Below are 25,691 nucleotides of genomic sequence, written 5' to 3' on the forward strand. Positions count from 1 at the left end.
ATAGCTTTGCTTTAATATGTCATTTTCACAGACTTAGAACTGTAAAGTTGCAACTTATTAAATTCTCGTTTTTAAAAGTCGTTCTGTTATGAGCTAAGACTCAGTATCAAGGGATTGAGAAAACCTTCTCGACCAAAACGGGGAAGAGTGAAATGAGAAAAAGTGGCAATGGCTGAGAGATTCTAAACAGAGTCTAGAGGTTATCCTAGAGGTTATTCTTATGCATTAAGTAGATATCAACTTGTTATTCAAGATGTAATGGAGAGGCTGGAGGGAAATACCTGAAAATGTAGAGCTGTGTTCCAGTAGCCATGTTTCTTGAGGATGACTGAATAATGATATAGCTTTCACAATGTGACTGCGTGATTGTGAAAACCTTGTGTCTGATGCTCCTTTTATCTACCTTGTCAACAAACGAGTAGAACATATGGAATAAAAATAAATTATAGGGGGAACAAATGTTAAAATAAATTTAGTTTGAAATGCTAGTGATCAATGAAAGCGAGGGGTAAGGGGTATGGTAGGTATAATCTTTTTTTTTCTTTTCTGTTTTTGTTTTATTTCTTTTTCTATTGTCTTTTTATTTCTTTTTCTGAATTGATGCAAATGTTCTAAGAAATGATGAATATGCAATTAAGTAATGATATTGTGAATTACTGATTATAAATGTTGATGTTTTATTTGGTTTGTTAAATTTTTTTAAATTAATAAATACATTTTGAAAAAGAAGAAGAAAAAGCCGTTCTGTTTCTGGTCTATTGCATTCCAGAAGCTAGCAAACTGGAATCCAGGGGCTCAGGGGAGAGAAGGGGGAACAGGTGGAGAGCCAGGGGAGTGTCAGGGCAGTGGACTACTCTGGAAGACAACATAAAGGTGGAGACATGACCGTGCACATATGCCAGTACCCACGGGACTGAATATCACAGAGTGTGAATCCAAATGTAAACTGCGGTCTTTAGTCAACGGTCATTTATCAATATTTGTTCAACTGTAACAAATATACCACACGAATCCAAGATGTTAATAGGGAAACTGGGGGATGGGATAATATGGGAACTCAGTACTTTCTCAGCAATTTCTCTATAAACCTAAATCTCTAAAAAGTAAGTTTATTATTAAAGAAGCAGCAACATAATCACCTGTGAACTAGGAGAGCACATTACAACCGTCCATTTTCTCAGATTAAAAACATATTCTAAAGAGGTGCTTAGTTTTGCTGGTTCTAAAGTTTTAAAAATTCTTCATCGAGAGGCACAACCGTCTATGAACTCTTCCAAGGAAACGCTGACTCTAATTTGTGGGGGGAAAAAAAATTGAAGATCATAGGACATGTGGAATCTGATTTTCAAAGAAATTCAGCTGAGGGGGTGAGCCACAAAGAGTTCTGGCAGACTCTGTTTTCTCACTGGTGGCTGGGGCTGAACTGACTCAGGGATCTAGCTTTCAGTTTATCATTCTCTGCCTTGTACTTTTTTTCTCTTAACCATGGAAACTTGACGGATGAATTTATTAGATTATAAGTATTTTGTAGTTAATTATGATTATGCATGTTTCCGGTTGCAGATTGGCCAAATGTTGAGCAACTGCACTCTTCAGAAACAGCTAAAGCCCATTGGAAAGGATGTGACAGAGGATGGATTTTGTTAATCAGTGGTATGCATCAGCTTCTTCTCTGCCTTTGTCACTGAAACAGAGTGAATGTTGTAAGGGTAGCAGTGGGTAAGGGTGGCTGTATTGACAAGTGAACACATACCTTGCAGAAGAATCTATTCAAATGTTAAAAATAAGCGTATGCCTGTGTCAAAAAAAAAATAATGTGGTTTCAAATTTTGCAAGGTTTTCAGAAACTCAGCCCACACACTAAGAACTCTGTGTTGTCATGCATAAGGACATAGGGGATTGTTGGGGGGGGAGCATTCTTTCCGTATATTTTAGTGTTAGACTTTAGGAAATGCGTATAAATTTTACCAAGATGGGATCACACCCTACATACTCTTATTTATTCTGCATTTTTCCATTTCTCAAGGTATTAAACACCTCTTCCCATGTAGTTAGTACATATTATCATTTTTAGTAACTCCCCAAATTCTACCTACAAATCATCACGATTTATTTAATTTATATTTCGTGCAAGGTTTTTAGACTACTTCCAAAAGTCTGAAAATAAAAATTGCTATGTGAAGAACACAGTGGTATATACATTTTTGCACAACATTACAGGCTATAATTAAAATTTTTTTTAATTTTGATATAGTTTTCAGATGGATTTTATGTTACAGTCCCAAGCAGAATTCCCTAACAAAATATTCTCCCAAATCAATGCATTCCCTTCACCAGTGTTTTGAAACCAGAATCTAAATTAATAAGTACCCTGGAGTCTTTATCTGGTCTTTTTTGGAGCCAATACCAAAAAGTTTCATTATTTTAGCTTTGTAATGAATTTTTATAACTCATAAGAACGACTCTCTTTTTACAAAATGTCCTGAGTATTTTGTTTTTCTTTCTGATTATGAAATTATTTCATCAAGCAAAAATAAAATAAAACAGGGCAAATAATAAAAAAAATACTTTGCTGAGGTTTTGACTGGAATTGCATCAAAGAATACTGAATTATCCCATTCGGGGAAGTAGGAAGTCTTTTGAAGTGACATTCAGTACGTTTCATATTTTACTTCAAAATTTTCTGCATATTTCTTATTTAGTTTATGTCCGGACATTCATACTTTTTGCTTTTATGAATGGAAATTACTTTCTGTTACTATTGTTAGCATATGAGACAAAAAAGTTTATTAAGAAAAATACTTACTATATATTGCTTTAATTAAAAGCTAGTTGCAGGGCGGGCCACCATAGCTCAGCAAAGACCCGGGATAGTGCCTGCCCCCCAAAAAAACCTAGTTGCAACATGATACCCTCATGACCCAATTTTGGAAAAATATCAGAAAGGTGTGAATTTAATGCTACACAGTTATCTAAGAAGAGTGAGATCATGGACGGTATTTGTTGTCTTCTTTCATTTTGTACATATTTTCTATCGTAAATACAGTTTCCATGGATTATCTGCGTAAATCTTAAATGCCAGGTTTTGGGATTCGGGGGAGGTAGCAGAGACTGGGATCTCAAACCGCTGAGAAGATGGGGAATCCGGAGATCCGCTAAATCAAAGGGTAGACTTTTCCGAGCCTTGCTAGGGGCGCGGCCTCGGAGCCTTATGGGAAATGTAGTCCTGATGTTCGACGGATCATCCATCGGAGGAAGCGGAGAAAAGCGCTCAACCCCTAAGACTGCGCATGTGCAGCTTCGCGAGCGCGCCGCGGGCCGCCCCTCCCCCACCCCAGCCGCGAGTGGGCCACCGGGCCCCAGTCTCCGCGTGTCCTCGCTGCCCCGTGCCGTGACCCGGCCCTGCACCGGGCCGCGAGTGGAGGGTGCGCCCCTCCAGGTAAGAGGGAGACTGTTAGCGGCTCTGCGGGGCTGGGGGCCAAGGGGTCAGGGATGTAGGATGAACTCGTACCCCGCGGGGTGGGAGCCCAAACTTCGGCGACTCGCAGGCGGCGGTGACCCTCGGGGCGGCGTCCGGAGCCTCGGGGCGCTCTCCTCCGGGAGGGGCGGGCGGGGGTGTGGCCTGTCCGGACTTGCGGGGACCGGGATAACGGAGGGGAAGGGCGGTCGCGAGGACTTGCCTTCCTTCCTTTGTCAGGAGCAGGGGCTCGGAGAGGCGGCGAGGGTCTCCCGCCGCGCGGGAGCCGGGGTCGGGGCGGGCATCCCGCGGCGCGCGGGCCTGGTGGGCGTGGGGTGGGCGGGGATCCACGGCCTCGCGCGGTTCCTGGGCTCGCTGTGCGCCCGGGGAGGAAAAGCTGTGGTCTCCTGGCAGAAGTCTTTTCAGCCAACCCTCACTCTTCCCTGTGAGACTCCTGATCTTCAGAAAGGCGACGTGATTTATCCAAGGTCACACAGCCGACTGGACTTTGTGTTAGCGAGTGACATTTTCACTCATCTTTTGATTTTCCTCCCTGGTAGTTTTTGCCATACAGACGTTATCGTACTGCCATAGTGGTTGCATTAAATTAGGGGGAGTGGACGTCTTACCATGTCTTCTGTTCCTGTAGGCTTTTGCTCAAGGCTTTGTTCCTCATGCTCGGCATCAGTTTCTAATTTTATTAATAAAAGATTTTGCATTTGTCTTAACTCCTTTGTATGTAATCTTTTGTTGCTATGGGAGATGGAATCTTTTTTCCCATTATTTATCTTTTTTCTCCCGTTTGTTGGTATTTCTCACTCATTTTGTGTATTTGGGATTTCTCCTTTTTCTTTCCCCTTGATTTAGATTAACTCATGATTTTTCTATTGTTTTCTAAGAAAGCACTTGTAATGTCTGTAGGGTCGGTAGAGATGTTTGCTCTATCATTCTTGATATTTACTCGTTTGTGTCTTTTTAAACCCTCCGCCCTCTTTGGTTAGTCTGCCTAGAGGTTTATCATTATTATTAATCTCAAATAGCCAGGTTTTGTATCATGGACTTTTCCTGTTGTTTTTCTATTTTCAGTTTAATTTATTTCTGCTGTTATTTTTCATATTTCCTTCCTTTTTTATTAATTTTTAATTTTTTAAAAAAAATTACAGGAAAGAAACACATTCTTAATATGTGATCATTCCATTCTATGTATGTAATCAGTAATTCACAATATCATCACTTAATTGCATATTCATCATCATGATCATTTCTTAGAACATTGCATCAATTCAGAAAAAGAAATAAAAAGACAATAGAAAAATAAAATGAAAACAGAAAAAAGAATTTTACATACCATACTTCTTACCCCTCCCTTTCATTGATCACTAGCATTTCAAACTAAATTTATTTTAACATTTTCCCCCTATTGTTTATTTTTATTCCGTATGTTCTACTCATCTGTTGACAAGGTAGACAAAAGGAACATCAGACACAAGGTTTTCACAATCACACAGTCACATTGTGAAAGCTATATCATTATACAATCATCTTCAAGAAACATGGCTACTGGAACACAGCTCCACATTTTCAGGCAGTTCCCTCCAGCCTCTCCATTACATCTTGAATAACCTGGTGATAGCTATTTAATGCATAAGAATAACCTCCAGGATAACCTCTCAACTCTGTTTGGAATCTCTCAGCCATTGACACTTTGTCTCATTTCACTCTTCCCCCTTTTGGTTGAGAGGGTTTTCTCAATCCCATGATGCTGGGTCTCAGCTCGTTCTAGGGTTTTTCTCAATCCCTTGATGCTGAGTCTCAGCTCGTTCTAGGAATTCTGTCCCACATTGCCAGGAAGGTCCACAACCCTGGGAGTCATGTCCCATGTAGACAGGGGGAGGGTGGTGAGTTTGCTTGTTGTGTTGGCTGGAGAGAGAGGCCACATCTGAGCAACAAAAGAGGCTCTCTAGGGGGTGACTCTTAGGCCTAATTTTAACTAGACTTGACCTGTCCTTTGTGGGGTTAAGTTCATATGAACAAACCCCAAGACTGGGGGCTCGGCCTATAGCTTTGATTGTCCACACTGCTTGTGAGAATATCAAGAATTCAGCTTGGGGAGGTTGAGTCGTTGTCGTGTCCGTCCCCACCACCCCTCCCCACCCCCCGTTCTCACCATTCCCAGAAGGGAACTTTGCAAGTACTTTTCCGCTCACTGATCAAATCCCTCTGGGATTCATCAGGGCATCACTCTGGACAAACCAACAAATCTCATGTCCTACACAAGGTTCTACGTACTTATGGTGTTCAACCAAGCTGTCTACGTAAGTTATATTAGGAAATGCACTAGTCAAAATGTAAATTTTGTACCAAATAAACATTTTTTGCTTTAGTCTCACACGTAAGTTAAAATTTTAAAATATGAATTACTATCTATTTTCAGCACCCTGTAGTAATGACATTCCTTTGTTCTTCCTCATGCAAAAACATTTTTAAAATTTGTACATTTAGTCACTGTCATTATACACTTTAGGCATTCCTAGATTATACCATCTCAGTGTTTATCATCTTTCTTTCTGATTTCATTTGTACCCCCAGCCCTCCTCCCTCTATCAGTCTCACATTCAGCTTCATTCAGTGTTTTAACATAATTGTATTACAGTTAGGTAGTATTGTGCTGTCCATTTCTGAGTTTTTACATTCAATCCTGTTGCACAATCTGTATCCCTTCAGCTCCAGGTACCCAATATCTTACCATATTTCTATCTCCTGATGGTCTCTGTTGCCAATGAAATTCTCCAAGTTTATTCACTAATGTCAGTTCATATCAGTGAGACCATATAGTATTTGTCCTTTTGTTTCTGGCTAATCTCACTCAGCATAATGTCCTTAAGGTCCATCCATGTTGTTACATACTTCATAACCTTATTCTGTCTTACAACTGCATAATATTCCATCGTATGTATATACCACAGTTTGTTTAGCCACCCGTCTGTTGATGGACATTTTGGCTGTTTCCATCTCTTGGTAATTGTAAATAATGCTGCTATAAACATTGGTGTGCAAATGTCCGTTTGTGTCCTTGCCCTCATGTACTTTGAGTAGAGACAACATGTAGATGGGTCCCGTTCCCTAATCCATTCTGCCAGTCCATGTTCCCCAGTTGGAAAGCTTAATCCATCAATATTCAGTGTTATTACTACCCTGGCAGTACCCTCCTCTACCATTTTGCCTTTTGGCTTTTATATGTTTTCTAATTTTCCTTCTTTTTACCTTTACTTGTAGTCTTCCTTTCTACACTCTTCTCCACACCTCTCTCTTCTGCCTTCATATCTATCTCTAGTGCTCCCTTTAGTATTTCTTGCAGAGCTGGTCTCTTGCTCACAAATTCTCTCAGTGATTTTTTGTTTGAACATGTTTTAATTTCTCCCTCATTTTTGAAGGGCAATTTTGCTGGATATAGAATTCTTGGTTGGCAGTTTTTCTCTTTTAATAATTTAAATATATCATCCCACTGCCTTCTTGCCTCCATGGTTTCTGTTGAGGAATCTATGCATTGTCTTATTGGGCTTCCCTTGTATGTGATGGATTGCTTTTCTCTTGCTGCTTTCAAGATTCTCTCTTTTTCTTTGACCTCCGACATTCTGATTAGTAAGTGTCTTGGAGTACATCTATTTGGAGCTGTTCTCTTTGGGGTATGCTGCACTTCTTCGATCTGTAATTTTAAGTCTTTCATAAGAGTTGGGAAATTTTCAGTGATAATTTCCTCCATTAGTTTTTCTCCTCCTTTTCCCTTCTCTTCTCCTTCTGGGACACCCACAACACGTATATTTGTGCACTTCATATTGTCCTTCAATTCCCTGAGTCCCTGCTCATATTTTTCCATTATTTTCCCTATATTTTCTTTTTCTTGTCAGAAATTCAGAACATCAGGATTTCAGATGTTCTGTCCTCCAGTTCACTAATCCTATGTTCTTCCTCTCGAAATCTACCACTGTAGTTTTCCATTGTTTTTTCATCTCTTTTACCATACCTTTCATTCCCATAAGTTCTATGATTTGTTTTTTCAGACTTTCGATTTCTTTTTGTTCATTCCTTGCCTTCTTTATATCCTCCCTCAATTCACTGATTTGGTTTTTGATGAGGTTTTCCATGTCTGTTCATATATTCTGAATTAATTATTTCAGCTCCTGTATCTCATTTGAATTGTTGGTTTGTTCCTTTGACTGGGCCATAGCTTCAATTTTCCTAGTGTGATTTGTTTTTTTTTGCTGGTGTCTAGGCATTTAATTACCTTAATTAGTTTATTCTGGAGAGTGCTTTCACTTCTTTTACAGGGTTTTCTTGCTGGATGAATTCATTGTCTCTCTGTTCTTTGGCATTCGGTTCAGCTTTATCTGGACCACTAGCTTAGGTTTTGTTTAACAGAGGAGAATTGTTCAGTTCTTGTTTTCTTGTTTCTTGCCCTGCTTGTATGGTGCCTTTTTACCCCCACCCTGAGGAAGGTCTACGTAGGTATTATAGACCCCAGCCAGATTTTCCCAGACCAAATTGGCCTCCTATCAGGAGGAAAGAGTCACCTGCATCGGTTTTCCCTGAGGGTGAGACCCAGCAGTTGACAGACTTTCCTGTGAAGTCTCTGAGCTCTGTTTTTCTTATCCTGCCCAGTATGTGGTGCTTTTCTGACTGCAGGTCCCACCACCATACAATGATGCAGTGTCTTTAACTTTGGCAGACTCTCCCTGCTGGGGGGTGGTGGAAACAGAGGAGAGGTTGTAGGCTGGTTTTAATGGCTTCAAATTACCAAGCCCTGGTGTCTGAATTCCTTGAGGGAGGAATTCCTGCATTGGGCTTCACCCCTCCCCTGGGGAAGGCACTGGCTCGAGACAAGCCCTGAAAGGAGCTTGTTTCTACCTATGCCTGGGGCAGTTGCAGCCTGAGAAGTCCTGCTGCTGAATCCAGAGGCAGTCAAGCCTTTGTAGAAACACAGCCACCAAAACCTGTTTCCTTTTTTTTTTTTCCTTTTTCCGTCAGCCCTGCCCCCTTGGCGCTAGGGCAAAAATGAGGTACCTCCTCTTTGACCAGGCTCACCTGAGCTGGGGGCCTACTTTTAGTAGTCAGAATTTGTTGATTAATGCCACAATTGGTGTTTGGTTGGGCTCAGCCTCTGCTACTGTTAAAGTCTCTTTCCTTTCCCCTCTAGGAAGCAGCCTGCGGGGGAGGGGCACTGGCTGCCATGGCTTGGGGAACTCACAGTTCTGGGGAGGTTCGCAGCCGGTCCAGCTGGTCTAGACTGGGGTACGCTGTGTATCCGGTCACTGACGTGGCCCCAGGAGCTGTTCTGTACTGTTTCTGGTTATTTAGTAGTTGTTCTGGAGGACGAACTAAAACGTGCACAGTGCTAAGCCACGATCTTGGCTCGGAAGTCTCCTTCATATTTCCTTCCTTTTGCTGACTTTGGGTTCTAGTAGCTCTGTCTGGTTTTTTAAGGTAGAAGCTAAGATTGTGACTTTTGCTTTTTTCCTAACAGTTTAGTTCTAAAAATTGTCCCTCTGTATTAGCCTTATTTTGATGGGTTGTTTTGTTCTTTCCATTATATTCAAAATATTGTTAAAGTTACCTTCTGTTTTAATTTTGCCCATTGTATGTTTAGAAGTATATTGTTTAATTTCCAAATGTTTGAGGATTTTTTGATACCTAGTTTAGTTCTGTTTTGGTTGAAGTATATACTACAGATTCTAGTTCTTTCAACTTTGTTGAGGTTTCTTTTATGTTTGAGATAAATCTATCTTGGTGAATGTTTTATGTGTACTTGTGTATCCTGATTTTGGCAGTTGAGTTTTATAAACTTAAATGGCTCAGGCTGGTTGGTAAAGTAGTTCAGGTCTTCAGTATCCTTAATAGTTCTGTGTCAACTTGTTCTATCAGTGAGAAAAGAGGATTGAGGTCTTCAATAATGATTGTAGATTTATGAATTTTTAAAATTTTACTTCTGTTGGCTTTTGTTCCTTGTATTTTGAAGCTTTTTTGTTAGAGGTATATGTATTAGGATTATTCTGCCTTCTCGGTGATTTGACACTTTACTGTAATGTAATGTCGCTCTTTGTCCTGGTAAAATATTTTCTAATTTGTCTGAAATTCATAGAATTACTCCAGCTTTCAGCTTTTTCTTTTTTCCTTTTGAGGATGTGCACAAGCCAGAAATCAAACCCGAGTCTCCCACATGACAGGCAAGCATTTTAACACTGAACCTGTGCACCCTCCGGCTTTCTTTTGATTAGAGTTTGCAACGTATGTTTTCCATCCTTTTACTTATTTTTTTCCAACCCATCCTTTTACTTTTAATCTAATTATTTTCTTCTAATTAAAATAGGCTGCTTATAGACAGCATATAGTCTTTTTGTCTAGTTTGACAATTTCTGTCTTTTAATTGGTTTGTATATACCTATTATTGATAGGGTTAGATTAAAATCTACTATCTTGCGTTTTTCCTATTGTTTGTATTGTTCCTTTCTTTTTCTGCCTACTTTTGTATTAAGAATTTTTTTTGGCTCTGTTTTATTTCTGGTATTGACTTATAGTTGGCATGTCTCACGTACATAATTGTGGTTGCCCTAGGGTTTAAGATAAACATCTGGTGGACCTAATCACAGTTGGACCTAAATGATGTTTTACTGCTTTGTGTTTAGTATAAGAGCTTTATAACATTTAACTCCCAATTCCATCCTCCCATCTTTTACGCTATTATCGTCATGCATTTTACCTTTGCATATGATATAAACCCCAGATTTGCTACTGTTTTCCTTTAGGTAGTGATGAAAAGTAAGATAACTTTTTATATTTTTCTTCATTAAATACTTCTTCTAGTATTTTATATTTATCTTCATTTTAACTATTCCCAGAGATCTTTAATTCTATGTTTAGATCCAGGTTTCTGTCTGCCATCATATTCCTTCCACTTGAAGAACTTATTTTAACATGTCTTGAAGTGCAAATTTGGTAATGAATTCTCTCTCTTAGTTTTTATATGTTTTTACAAATTTTTACTTCACTTTCTTTTTTTAATTTATTTTTTGTTTTTTCTTTTTGCTTTTTTTCCTTTTTTGTTCTTATTTATTTATTTAACTTTTTAGCAGTTACTTTCTTTTTTAAAGTATATTTTTGCTATGTATAGAATTCTGGATTGATAATTTTTTTCTTAAAGCATATTAAAATATTTTCTATGTTTTTTCCTAGCTTTTATAGTTTCTGATTAGAAGTTGGCTGTGGTTTTTTTTTTTTTCCTCGCTTTCTCTGTATATAATGTGCTTTTTCTCTTTTTGCTTTCAAGACTTTCTCTTAGCTTTGGTTTTCAGTAGTTTGCATAGGATGCATCCAAGTATAGGGGTTCTTTTTTCCATTTGTTTTTATTTTTTAACTTTTTTGGATAAATTCTCTGATGTTCTTGGATCTGTAGTTTGATATCATAGCTTACTTTTGGAAAATGCTCAGCCGTTATGTCTGCAGATATTTCTTCTGCCCTGTTCTCTCTTTTCATTACATTTTAGTTAGACCATTTAGTTTTGTTCCACAGCCTCAGGTGCTCTCTCTTGTTTTTTCATTTCTTCCACCTTAATCCTCTTTATGTTTCAGTTTGGATAATTTTCATTTTATTTTATTTTATTTTACCTGTTTTCAAGTTCACTGAAATTTTTCTTGGATCTGTTGAATTTACTGACTCTGTTAAAGCTATATCTTCATCTCTGTTACCATGCTTTTCCTTTATAGCGTTTCCATTTGATGTTCTCTTGGAGTTTCCATCTCAGCTGCAGGTTCCTATTTGTTCATGCGTGTTGTCCACATTTTCCATTAGCACCTTTTACACACAGATCATAGTTACATTAAATTCTCTTTCTGATATTTCAGCAGTTGAGTTATCTCTGAGTTGTGTTCTGTTGATTGCTTTGATTCTTGACAGTGTGTTGGTTTTAGTCTTTCTCTTTTCGGTTGCTTATGATATTCAGTTGAATACTTGCCATCGTGTGTAGAAAACAGATTTATTCAGATTTCTCTTTTTCTTTAGTCTTTTCTGTTTTCTTAAAAGTCCTGGAGTTATTCCTTTTTTGTTATATTTAGAGTAATTTAATTGGTTCTTACTAATGTGCTCCAATCTGAAAACCTGTCTTCTATCTGGTTAGTTTAGACTACTTATAATTTTTGTGATTTCTAATATTTGTATACGTTTCTACTGTCTAAAGTAGGGCTATATTATTTGCCTTGTTTTTTTCCTTATTTTTCCTCCTTTTCTGCTTTCCCTTGGCTTCATAGTCTTTCTTTCTCTTCCCTCTTTTTCCCCTTCTGGAAACATATCCTACTTTCATTCTCCTAATAGTTATGAATATGGATATATGACTTAATATCTCAAATTCAAGGAATTTAAAATGCGTTGGTAATGGTCTCCTCCTTCAAATCTTATATTTTGCTTTCCAGTTCTTTTAGTTCCACTCTGTTTTTATACCCCTCACGTTAATTGGTGTTATTGTTTGTGTGTGTGTGTTTTGTTTTGCTTTACTGGCCTGTTTACCACCTTCTTAAAAAGTTCCTTGTCAGGGTTCCCATGAACCTTTCAGAGTCTCAAGGTGGTGTTGCTATCACATGGTCCTTTCTGCTTTTCTGAAGAGGCAAAGGAACCACCTCACAAGGTAATATTTTCCTGAATGGTGTGTAGGGATTTCAAAGCAGGTAATTCTAGGAGTTGTGAGGCAGGTCAGATATTTAATAACAGTGTATTCCTTTATCCTTTATTCCAGTTCTGCCTCCATAGTTCTCTCCATTTACCGAAAAGCTGCAGAAAATGAACAAATCCCAGGTGAGTTGTTAATTACTCACTTTTTTTCCGAGCATTTGAAGGAGTTTTTAAGGGTCCAGTTAGTAAAATAGGAAAATATGCATGAGTAAAACTCACGGAAAACATAGTTAGGAATAACTGGTCAATACTAATAGCATAAAGACAACTGTTAATTATGTGACTTGCATTGATTATGAATGCCAATTCCTGATTCTCTGGCATTAGGTTTGAATAAATGGCATGGGCTTTTGTGTAGGTGGTATTTAGACAGCATCCCTAAAAATAACCCAAATTTAATGGGTTATCATTTTGTCTGTGGCTCTCTCATGTGGCATTCAATGTAAGTGCCAGGTATAATTGTGTGTATATTATTTTTCCAATCAGATTAGCATGATGCCAAAGAACTCATTAAATGTTGTGAGTGTGTTTTAAAATTTTCCCCTGAGCCCCCACAGGTAAGCATTGTCATTGCTTTCTTGGATAACTTTCAAGAGTTTATGTATACATATCTGCACAAGTGCAAATATAAGTTACTATAAGATTGCATATTAACCACACTGTTCTACATGTATGTGTTTTTATCTTTCAATAGTATGTCATCAGACCATAGAGCACTTCCTCATTCTTTCTGTTCCTAATTTTTCGTTGTGTACTCTAACACCTATACAGAAGAGTGTTAGAACAATCTGTATAACAAATATGCATACATTAAAAAGAAAATAATAAATGGGCACCCATGTACCTACCTGACTAAGAAAATGGAACATTACTTATACTTTATAATGCATTCTCTCCTTAATTCCTCCAAGTAGGTAGCCATTATCTTGACATTTTTGTTGTTCATTGTCTTGCTTTCTTAATGGTTTGCCACTTATATATGTATCCCTAATCAATAAATAATAATAATAAATAATAAAATTTAGTTTTAGAAAACTGAAACAGAAATTAACATTGCCTTGTTTTGCATAACTTTCTTTCTCATTGTTGGGGTTTTTTTTCCCAGATGTGCCCTTTATCAAGACTTAGGTTTTTTATTTTTATTTTTTTAAGTTTTCTTCTAGTAACACATATACAACTTAAAATTTCCTCTGTTATCTACATTCATATATATAATTTGGTGCTGTTAATTACATTCACAATGCTGTACTTCCGTCACCACCATCCATTTCCAAAACTTGACATTTACCTGAGTAGAACTTTTGTGCTGTGTAGGCTTTAACTCCCCATCCCCTACCCCCAACCCAGCCCCTGGGAACACATGCTCTTGTTTCTGATGCTATGAGTTTGCTTATTCTCATTATTTCATATCAGTGAGATCATACAGTATTTGTCCTTTTGTGACTGGCTTGTTTCATTCAACATGATGTCTTCAAGGTTCATCCATGTTGTTTCATGAATCAACTTCATTCCTTTTTTTTTTTTTTTAAATTTTTTTCCCTATTCGAGAAGTTGTGGGTTTGTAGAGTAACCATGCGTAAAACACATCATTCCCATATACCACCCCACCACCAACACCCTACATTGGTGTGAAGCATCTGTTAACAATTGATGATAGCAGAGTTTTATAAGTGTACCATTTAACTAAAGTCCAGGGTTTAACCTAGGGTTCACTGTGTAGTGTAGGTCCATGAATCTTTTTTAAAATTTTTACTCTCATCATATATTCAGTTTAACATTTCCCCTTTTAACAGTCTTCAGATATATATTTCAGTGCTGTTAATTACATTCACAGTGTTGTGCTATCATCACTACCATCCATTACCAAAACATTTCCATCATTCCAAATAGGAACCTTGTATATTTTAAGTTTCATTCCTTTTTAATGCTGATAATATTCCATTGTGTGTGTGTGTGTATGCCACATTTTGTCTATCCATCATTGGTTGATGGGCACTGGGGTTGCTTCCATTTTTTTCAAATTATATTAATGGTGTTAGAAAGAAGAAATCACTCATGCCATGCATTACTGGTGGTAGCATTAAGCCTAACTGGGGAGTAATGTGAGAATACTTTTCAAGCAAGCACACATCTAGCTGTGTACAAAAATTTTGCCACTACTGGACAAAGACTCCCAGGAGAAGTTGAGCTAAATAGGGTCTGTGGGTCATATCCTGGCTTCAGCTTTCCTGAGAGTTTATAGAAGTCCCTTTTGGGGAAGTCATTGACAAGGTCATAAGTAAGTCCTGGGAAGTGTAGGCCTTAGCATATATGGGCTGTTTGGCAGGGCCCAAGTGTGGATCAGGTATTGAATATCTGACAGAATATAATTAGAGCGGGTGGGCTGCCTTATATTTTTTGCATCTTAGCTCCTGGTTAACCTCAACTTTTATGAGTAGAGGAAAGCACAACACTTCTGTGGAATGAAATGAGGATCTGCATCTGATCCACCGAAGCCTGTTTTGGGGGAAGGGGCAGATGTCATGAGCTTATGCTCAAGACAAACTACACTAAGTACAGATAAGAATCTGGGCCAGGCTCAGTCAAGTCTTCTGCCCTCCAGTTAAAAAGGCAGTTCTATGATGACAGCCCTTAAAATGCTTGCTTTTGAATCACACTGTTCAAGTCTACACTGTAAACCACTTCATACAGTAGAAAATCTCTGCCATCCTGCGCTCTCCCTTCAGAACTCCTCCTAGGGATTGCCTTCAGCTCACTCCCATTGTAATAATGTTTGCCCCTTCCACATCCTTGTCCTTTTTGTATTATTCTCATTTTGTTGGGGTACGTTCTGTGGTAGCTTCTTGAGAAAGGGTAAGTGAGGGGTAAATTTTTTTTAATTTTGCATTTTTGACAATGTCTTCACTGTGTTCTGATACTAAATTGATAACTAGTTATGATTGTGGATTTGCCCAATTCTCGCTGTAGTTCTGTCAGTTTTTGGTTGGTGTAATTTGAAGCTCTATTAATGAGTGAATACGTACATATCTATCCTCCTGATAGCTCAACCTTATCACTTAGAAATGTCCCTCTTGACCTCTGATAATGCTGCTTTTTTGATATAAATATAGTCATACTGGCTTTTTATAATTTGTTTTTTGTGATGTATCTTTTTCCATTCTTTTTGTTTCAGCTCTTTGTGTTCTTACATTTATGGTGTATTTCATCTAAGTGGCATGCAGTTGAGTTGTGGTTTTTTTCAGTCTGACTCATTCTGTCTTTTAATTGGCTTATTTCATTTATGAATAATTTCATTACAGGTGCAGTTGGATTTAAGTCTCTCATCGTACTATTTATTTTCTATTTGTCCTATCTGTACCTTTTTTTTTCTTTGTATATTTTTTATTTAAAGTGATTGCTTCAGGAATTATAGCATATAACTTGAATATCATCTTGAATTAATATTATACCATTTCACAATAATAAAAGTAGCTTATAACTGTATTGCTTTTCACATCCCCTGCCTTTTTATCACTGTTGTCCTATATCTTACTTCCGTATGTTATACCCTGCCTCCATTCATTATTAGTATTTTTCCTTTAAATAGTCATTGGTCTTTCAAATACTGTTAATTGTCTAATATTTACCTATATATTTGTCCTCTCACTGCTGTTAATTATTTCTTTCTTTCTGTTCTTTTTTGGGGGGATGACTTTTCTTTAAACTGAAGAATTACTTTTTTTTTTTTGGCTGGTTGTACTTTATTGAAGGTACATGACAAGGTAGGGCTCTCAGCCCCTCCCCTTTTTCAGGGGGTCTGGGATGAAAGCTGTGGAGGATGGGCGATTGTCAATGTTGAGGGATTGAGTTGGAGCCAGGACACCCCAGCAGCTAACAACCTCTCTCTTCCTTTTGTGCTGTTACTGGGGCTGGTAGTCCAGGGGCTGTACTTATTGGAGGCCATGTAGACCGTAAGGTCCACCACCCTGTTGCTGGAGCCGAATTCATTGTCATACCAGGAAATGAGCTTGACAAGGTGGTCACTGAGGGCAATGCCAGCCCCAGCATCAGAAGAGGACTAGTGGATGTTCTAGTTTGCGCACTGCCAGAATGTTATATACCAAAAATGGAACGGCTCTTAAAACGGGGAATTTACTAAGTTGGTAGTTTACCATTCTAAGACTGTAAAAATGTCCAAACTAAGGCACCAAGAGGTTACCTTCACTCAAGTAAGGCTTATGAAGTTCGGGATTTCTCTCTCAGTTGGGAGGGCACATGGTGACATCTGTGAGCTTTCTCTCCCGGCTTCTTGTAGCTGTGTGGTCTCTGTTGGTTCTGGTGGCTCTAAAGCTTTTTCCAAAGTGGTTCCCTCTTAAAGGGCTCCAGTAAGCCACCCCACCTTGAATGGGTGAAGACACATCTCCATCAATACCATCTAATCAAAAGTTATCACCCACAATTGGGTGGGTCACTACTCCATGTAAACAATCAGAAAGGTCCCACCCAGCAATATTGAATGAGGATTAAAGGACATGGCTTTTCTGGGATACACAATAGATTCAAACCGGCACATTGAGTGTCACTTTTGAACTCTAGGGGACACCCTGGTCCTCAGTGTAGCCCAGGATGCCCGTTAGAGAGCCCTCTGATGCCTGCTTCACCACCTTTTTTATGGCATTGTACTTGGCCGCTTCTTCCAGTTGGCAGGTCAGATCCATGATGGACACATTAGGGGTGAGGACGCAAAAGGCCATGCCAGTGAGCTTCCCATTCAGGTCCTAGATGACCTTGCCCACCGTCTTGGCACTGCCAGTAGACGTGGGGATGTTCTGGGCAGCCCCACAGCCCTCCCGCCACCTTTTCCTGGGGGAGCCATCCACAGTCTTCTGGGTGGCAGTGTTAGCATGGATGGTGGTCATGAGTCCCCTCCATGATGCCAAAGTTGTCATGGATGACCTTGGTCAGGTGACCAGGCAGTTGGTGGTGCAGGAAGCATTGCTGATGATTTTGAGGGCTTGTTAATACTTCTTACGGTTCACACTCATCACAAGCATGGCACCAGCCAAAGGGGCAGAAATGATGACTCTTTTGGTGCCACCCTTCAAGTGACCACCAGCTTTGTCCATGGTTGTGAAGATACCAGGAGACTCCACAACATATTCAGCACCAGCATCACCCCATTTGTTGGTGGGATATCACTCCTGGACAATAGTAACGGGATCTGTTCTCAACCTTGCCGGTGCCTCTGAACTTGTCATGGGTGGATTCATACTGAAACATGTAGACCCTGTAGTTGAGGTCAAACAAAGGGTCATTTTGCTGGCGTTTACTGCAGCCCTGGTGACCAGGCGCCCTGTATGATCAAATCCATTTATTCTGTCCTTCACCATCACTCCTCAGAGATGCGGCTGGTACTACATGAAAAAATGAGGCTGCCTGTCCAGCAGGGAAGAGCAGGGAGCTGAAGAACTACTTTTCATATTTTTATAGTTCAGGTCTGCTGGCAGTAAATTCTCTCAGCTTTTTTCTGAATGGTCCTTTATTTTGCCTTCATTTTGAAATGTGTTTTCATTGCCTATAGAATTCTAGAGTTGTTTGTTTTTACTTTCAGTGCTGTAAAGGTGACGTTCTATTGACTTTTTTTGTGACTTCTATTAAGAAATAAGACATCATTTTTATTGTTATTCCCTGAAGGTAATGTGTCTTTTTCTTCTGGCTGTTTTAAGATTTCTCTTTGTGTCTGGCATTCAGCAGTTTAAGTATAATGTGTCTAGGTATGATTTGTGTGTGTGTGTTTATTCTGCTTGTGTTCTATTAACTTTTTTCAATTTAATTAGAGAAGTTGTGGCTTACAGAACAATCATGCATAAAATACAGTGGTCCCATATTTTGGTTTGGTAAAGCTGCTAGAATGCAATATACTAGAAATGGACAGTTCATTGCTACAGTATAGAAACACTACTGATTTTGGATGTTGCGCTCATACTCCACCACTTTGTTGAATTTGTTTATTAGCTCTAGGAGCTTTGTTGTGGATTTTTTTAAGGATTTTTCCATATATAAGCTTATATTCTCTGCAAAAATAGAAAGCCTTACTTCTTCATTTCCAATGTGAATGCCTTTTCTACGTTAATTGAGATGATCGTGTGGGTTTTTTCCCTTTATTCTGTTAATGCAGCATATTACGTTAATTGATTTTCTTAAGTTGAACTTCTCTTGCAAACCTGGGATAAACCTATTTGGTCATGGTGTATGATTCTTTTAATGTGCTGTTGGATGAGGTTTGCTAGTATTTTGTTGAGGAATTTTTGCATCTATACTCATAAGAGATGTTGGTCTGTAATTTGCTTTTATAGTAGTGTCCTTATATGGCTTTGGTGTGAGTGTGATGTTGACTTCGTAGTATGAATTAGGGGGTGTTCCCATCTCTTCAATTTTTGGAATAATTAATCTTGGAAGCCCACCAAACAGGACATTGCAAGAGACATAGGGGAATCTGCATAAATGTCATAACTGTTTCTAAAAATTATTTTGGGGAATATGACAAACATATCCCCAAATTTACAGTGTCATGTAAATTTTTGTGGTGAATATCTCTTTTATAACAAAATGGTAAGACTAAGTTTTCAGGCATCCTTTCCACATCACCAAATGCTGATCACTTCAGAATGAATAGCAATATGCCGTTTCAGGGATCGGTTTCGTTCACGGATGTGACTGTGGACTTCACCCAGGAGGAATGGGAGCAACTGGACCCCTCTCAGAGGATCCTGTATATGGATGTGATGCTGGAGAATTATAACAACTTACTTTCAGTGGGTAAGGATAGCGTTCAGGTGTAACTCACTGTTTGCCTGATAACATTCATGTCCTTTCTTGGTTACCAAAAGTTATGGGCTTCTGAATTACTAAATGGATTTGGCCTTGAGCTTCAGGCATTAAAACTGAGAGATGGCCCAGCCCCTGAAGTTCTACCTTCTTTATTTTCAGGGTCTCTGAAGTCCAAGCAGTTGGAGCTAGGTCCCTTTAGCAAGTTCTTTGATATTATCAGACCAGATGTGGTTTTCAAGTTGGAGCAATGAGAAGAACTGTGGATAGCAGGAGTAGAATTGCCAATTTAGAGCTTTCCAAGAAAGAGATGGAGGGAGAGAAGGAGAATCAGATAGACAGAAGCCAGTGGAAGTAATATCCCAGAGATTGCAAATGGGTTGGTACCTTTGAAATATTTTTCAGGAATCCATTTTTCAATTCCCTAAATGTTTAGAGATGGCTGAGGAGAGATGACTTCCACATCTCAGATCTCTGAATCGTGCCTCCATATCTGACTCTCACACGATATTTGTAAATATTTGCCTCTCACACTTGAGGCCTAAATCTAATACTTCCCTAATACACATCTTAAACCTTTATGCTCTGATTACCTGCTCTTTCTTTAGTGTTCTGTTTGCCAGAATGGTGACTGTTATATTTCAACACGTGGTAATTAGTGTGATGGCCTAAGGGAAGATACAGATTTCTCAGTACAAGAGTGGCATGTTGTCCTGGACACTGATGGCAGCAGGATCACAAAGAGTCAGGAATAACCAGTAATGCATAAGGTGAAAATATAGGTTAATAAAAGCCTTGATCAAAGCTGGGTTATTTGAGTCTTTAGAGCTCTTCAAATAAAACCACATGTAAAGCAAGGGCAAGACCAGTCTGGGGAGAGAATAAAGGTAATAAAAGAAGTAAAATAGGATAGAATAGTGAAAACAATTTTGGTAGGAAAAAAAGGCAGGAAAACAACAACAGCAGGTGATTCTGTTGAAAGGATGACTTTCCCTTGACTTTATTTTGTATTTCTTACAGAAGCCTTGAGTTCCTGGATCTTGCCATTCACTTACAAAAGATCTTATTTTAAGGATTTGGAACTCTCCAATAGGATTTTGTCTGCAAATCTGTGAAAAATACTGCTTTTAGATGTTCTGTTTGTACAGAAAAATCATGGTGGGGAGGGAAAGAGCAGAGAAGAATGAGATTAGTTTTGATCCTGTCCCACCAGTAATTTATGGCCAAGGTGTGGCTGCTAAACTCAGATCTGCCTAGGTATTTTCCCCTAACCTTTTTATTTTCTTGGAGACTATGCTAACTGTTAAGTGTCCTTGAAGGCACTGTGAATTTCCCGAAATTACCAGCCTTCCCATATCATTTGTGTCTGTTTGCTACTCTTGGCTTTTCTTTCACTTTCTCTACCCACTTTTTAAGATCATTTTTAATCTAATGATCTAATGTGCCCATTGTTGATTTCCACCATTTTTTAACCACATTTTATAATTTTGTCTTTTTCTTTCACAATTTGATAAACCGGGATAATTTGCACAAAGGATTTTTTTTAAGTTTTATTAATAAAACCAATCAATATACAATATAAACATTCTTTTTTTCTCATCACATAGTTATATATTCGTCATGATCATTTCTTAGAACATTTGCATCAATTCAGAAAAAGAAATAAAAAGACAACAGAAAAGAATTCATATATACCATACCCCTTACCCCTCCCTTTCATTGATCAGTAGCATTTCAAACTACTATATTTATTTTAACATTTGTTCCCCTATTATTTATTTATTTTTAATCCACATGTTTTACTCATCTGTCATTAAGGTAGATAAAACAAGCATCAGACAGAAGGTTTTCACAATCACACAGTCACATTGCAAAAGCTGTATCATTATACAATCATCTTCAATAAACATGGCTACTGGAACACAGCTCTACATTTTCAGGCTGTTCCCTCCAGCTTCTCCATTACATCTTGACTAACAAGGTGATATCTTTTAATGCATAAGAATAACCTCCAGAATAACGTCTCGACTCTGTTTGGAGTCTCTCAGCCATTGACACTTTGTCTCATTTCACTCTTCCCCCTTTTGGTGGAGAAGGTTTTCTCAATCCCTTGATGCTGAGTCTCAGCTCATTCTAGGGATTTTCTCAATCCCTTGATGCTGAATCTCAGCTCATTCTAGAATTTCTGTCCCACATTGCTAGGAAGGTCCACACCCCTACGAGTCATGTCCCATGTAGACTGGTGGAGGGCGGTGAGTTTGCTGGTTGTGTTGGTTAGAGAGAGAGGCCACATCTGAGCAACGAAAGATGTGGGGGTGACTGTTAGGCCTAATTTTAAGTTGGCTTGACCTGTCCTTTGTGTGGTTAAGTTTCATATGAACAGACTCCAAGATTGGGGGCTCAGACTATTGCTTTGATTGTCTGCACTACTTGTGAGAATATCAAGAATTCAATTTGAGGAAGTTGAATTTTTCCCCTTTTTCACCATCTCCCGAAGGGGACTTTGCAAATACTTTTTTGTTCACTGTTCAAATCACTCTGGAATTTATCAGGGCATCACTCTGGACAAACCAACAAAATTTCATGCCCCACTCAAGGTTCCTTGTACTTATGGTGTTCAATTAAGCTGTCTACATAAGTTATTTTAAGAAATGTACTTGTCAAAATACAAATTTTGTACCAAATATTTTTTGCTTTAGTCTCACACATGTTAAAATTTTAAAATATTAATTACTATCAGTTTTCAGCACCCTGCAGTAATGACAGTCCTATGTTCTTCCTCATGCAAAAACAATTCTTTAAATTTGTACATTTAGTCACTATCATTATACACTCTAGGCATTCCTAGATTATACTATCTCAGTCTTTATCGTCTATCTTTCTTTCTGATTTCATTTGTGTCCCCAGCCCTCCTCCCTCTATCATTCTCACATTCAGCTTCATTCAGTGTTTTAACGTAATTGTATTACAGTTAGGTAGTATTGTGCTATCCATTTCTGAGTTTTTACAACCAGTCCTGTTGTACAATCGTACAAGGGATTTTTTAATACTGGGAAGCTGAGTCCCAAACTAAAGAGTCAGTCCTACAATAGAACATTTGTGATGACTTTCCATTCTATAACATTATAGTGAAGGGATTGACAGTCTTATACTTGTGATCTTTCCTAAAAGTGTGGAAGGCTGATGACCAGATGGAAAAGGACCATGGAAACCCAGATGAGCAAGCCAGGCATTTTATAATCCTCAAGAACCAAACCTCAACTGAAGAAAGAGGTAATCTCTTTGGAAAAACATTTAATCAGAGCACAGACATTGTTTCTTTAAGACACATACCCTATAATTATGACTTATGTGAAAAAACTTTGAAATATAATTCAGACTTACTTATTAGTAATGGCTGTGCAAGTAAGAAAACTGATGATTTTAATGGATTTGAAAAAGCAGTCCTCTATCTAAAGCAAGAGAAAACCCATACTGGAGTGGAATACTCTGAATATAATAAAAATGGAAAAGCCCTCAGCCATAAGGAAGCCATATTTAAACATCAGAAAATTAGAAATTTAGTTTCACCTTTAATTTGTAATTACTGTGACAAGGCCTTCAGCTTTAAGTCCCTCCTCATTTGTCATAAGAGAATACATACTGGAGAAAAACCCTATGAATGTAATGTATGTAAGAAAACCTTCTCCCATAAGGCAAACCTCACTAAACATAAGAGAATTCATACTGGGGAGAAACCCTTTGAATGTCCTGAATGTGGGAAAGCTTTCACCCACCAGTCAAACCTCATTGTGCACCAGAGAGCACATATGGAGAAAAAGCCCTACGAATGCGGTGAATGTGGCAAGACCTTTGCTCAGAAGTTTGAACTTACTACACATCAGAGAATTCATACAGGAGAGCGGCCCTATGAGTGTAATGAATGTGCAAAAACCTTCTTCAAGAAATCAAACCTAATTATACACCAGAAAATTCACACAGGAGAGAAACGCTATGAATGCAGTGAATGTGGAAAGTCCTTTATCCGGAACTCACAACTCGTTATACATATGAGAACTCATACAGGAGAGAAACCCTATGAATGTACTGAATGTGGCAAAACTTTCAGCCAGAGGTCAACCCTTCGATTACACTTGCGGATTCATACAGGAGAGAAACCATATGAGTGTTCCGAATGTGGGAAAGCCTTCAGCAGGAAGTCCCGCCTCAGCGTCCATCAGAGAGTCCATTTAGGGGATCGACCCTGAGACTGCACAAAGTGGCACTGCAGAAAACTCTTCCACAAGAACACTTCCCAGGGGGAAGAAACCTTGTGAAATAACTTAAAGAATGTGGAGATTCATACTGAGATACAATCTACCAATTCAAAACTGTGTTTAAAATGGGATCTCATAAGAACAATATTATACTGGAAGTATATGATACCCCAATAATAAATACATATCAGAATATACCTGATTATAAATAGACATGCTCAGCTAGCTTTATTACTGTTAGTTTTTTTTTTTAAGTTTGAACAAATTGAGTATTCCACACAACAGTATAAAGAATATACAAACAGTACCAGAAGTATGTAGTAGTTGTATCTGAAATTGTACCACAAGGAACAGAGAGTATGTTTTAGATCTGCATATGTGAATTTAACAGTCATTGGGTGTTTGAAATTCTTATCCTCTCTGATAATTTGGATACATCAAAGAAGATTTTCCATACTAAACATCACATGTGTTTTTAGTACCTTTTGCCCCAGTATACACACCAAATGAAACATGTTAACAGCTTTAAAGTAGCATGTAGCATATCTTTTCTCTTGCTTCTTGCTGGCATACACACTGACCTGCCTCTTCAATAAACGGAAGACAATGTTGTTGAAGTTTTAACCTGCTTCTGGGTTTGCTGAAGATTTTGAAGAGGCATTATTTACATAAATATGCAAGTATGAGATAATTAAGAGGCAGTGTAGAGAGTGAATGGAGCAGATGTGGGCTGTGTTATGCAATATATGCCACAGAATTTTAGAAGTGCTGTGTAAAGAGAAGATGCCCATCATTGTGCTCTTGTTAATTTTTGGAGGGGTATTTACGTAAACTTGCTTTTGTATTTCCAAAATATGTATAACTCAGAAACCACCTGTATTTTTATTTGTGTTTCTCTGTTTCCCTTAATATTTTAGGGATCATCTTGCAAAACAATGTTGAATGATTATGTAGTTCATAACTGAGTTACATTTCAGAGACTCTAGGGAAAAATTAATTTATTTTATTTTGAGAAACTGTCAAGAGATGCCTGTTTTCTTTAAAATTGCTTTTTAAAATGTCCATGTCCATAGCTCACTTTAGAAATGAAGTTGTTTAAGGAGGTATTTCTACATCCTTGAGTTTCACTATCATCAGCCTAAAACATTTCCTTTGGAACCTAATTTACTGTGAGTAATACCTTCCCTTTAAAAGATCACATAGCAGATAACTTTTCTAACTTGGATTTTTCAGTGGTCTCACCATGTATTGTTTGATGATTAACATAAAAAGATTTACCTTCTGTTTGCATAAACAGATCTACCACTTTAGGTTTGATTCCAGCTTCACAAGTTCTGCCTTTCCCTGTCATTCACAAATCATGGATTCAAATGGTAAACAGCAGTCATAATTGTCCTTTCTTCTCTTATTAGTTATTTTTAAAAATCATTGATGTACTGTGACTGCATGTGAGTGTGAATGGCTTTCTGAACATCCACACTCCAATAAGTCTTTGTCACCGTTATCTTCCTTACTCATGTCAGGAAAGCAGGGGTAAAAGTTAATTTAATACACTGCTCTTGGAAATGTAAATTGTGACAGTTTCCTTGGAAAATATTGTGACTGTCTTTCTTCTTTTTTCCCACCTCATGGCTATTGCGACTAATGTTGCAATGAACATAAAAGATCTGCTTGAGTGTAATGGTCTTTTAACAGTAAGGGTACATACCCTCTTTGACCCAGGGGTCTCACTCATGGGACTCTCTTCCTAAGAAAAAAATAAAGGACCAGACCCTAAGATTACATATTTATCAGTTTATGTTTTTGGCAAGGGCCAAAAAAAAAAAAAAAAAGGCAACAAAGTGATCGACTGTCAGCAGGGAAATTGTTGAATAAGTAGTGGTAAAAACAACCATGTCTGGGCGGTGCCACAGTGGCTCAGTGGCAGAGTTCTCACTTGCCATGCCGGAGACTAGGGTTCGATTCCCAGTGTCCGCCTATGAAAAAAAACATACACAACCTTGGCTGGATGGTATTCCATTGGAAAAAAATGTGTTCACAGATTCCTCCACATCGAGTGAGGAAAGTAGGGTACGTGTGTGCAGTATATGTGTGTACCAATTTCTGTAAAACAAAGATCTAAAGCAGAGTGTGCATATTTCTGCATGATTTTATGGGCCTAGAGTATAGAATTCCTTCCATGGTCGTTTCTGGAACTCATTAGCCGTATCAGTGAGAGTATGGGCAGAAATCTATATTAGCCCCATATTCTTCAGATGAAGGGACTAGGAACTGCTTAGGTGAAGAAAGGGTTGAGGGACCAAACAAGGGAAGGTAAGGCACCCAGAGAAGGCAACTGTTAGAAGCTGTTGTCTCATTGGGCTGAAGGGCAGAAGGAAGAAACTGTGTTTCAGGAACCCAGTGAGAACCAGACCTCAGAAGAAGGTCTTCTGAGTTGACAGTGAAGCTCTAGAGA

At 38.4% G+C, this 25,691-nt stretch overlaps 1 protein-coding gene across 2 annotated transcripts; it reads left to right on the forward strand.

Moving 5' to 3' along the window:
* The first annotated feature begins 3,329 nt into the window (after window positions 1-3,329).
* LOC143659756 (uncharacterized) lies at window positions 3,330-25,009 on the forward strand. Of its 2 annotated transcripts, XM_077133050.1 has the most exons (4): window positions 3,330-3,439; window positions 12,238-12,296; window positions 18,845-18,971; window positions 22,152-25,009. In XM_077133050.1, exons 2-4 carry the CDS (start codon window positions 12,282-12,284, stop codon window positions 23,225-23,227), a joined length of 1,218 nt encoding a protein of 405 aa, XP_076989165.1. In that variant the 5' UTR covers window positions 3,330-3,439; window positions 12,238-12,281; the 3' UTR covers window positions 23,228-25,009. The 2 variants fall into 2 exon arrangements, with proteins under 2 accessions (XP_076989165.1, XP_076989164.1); XM_077133049.1 differs by lacking the exons at window positions 3,330-3,439; window positions 12,238-12,296 and having other exon boundaries at window positions 18,821-18,971.
* Window positions 25,010-25,691: the final 682 nt, after the last annotated feature.

Source organism: Tamandua tetradactyla, chromosome 16, assembly GCF_023851605.1.
Source record: "Tamandua tetradactyla isolate mTamTet1 chromosome 16, mTamTet1.pri, whole genome shotgun sequence".
NCBI lineage: Eukaryota > Metazoa > Chordata > Mammalia > Pilosa > Myrmecophagidae > Tamandua > Tamandua tetradactyla.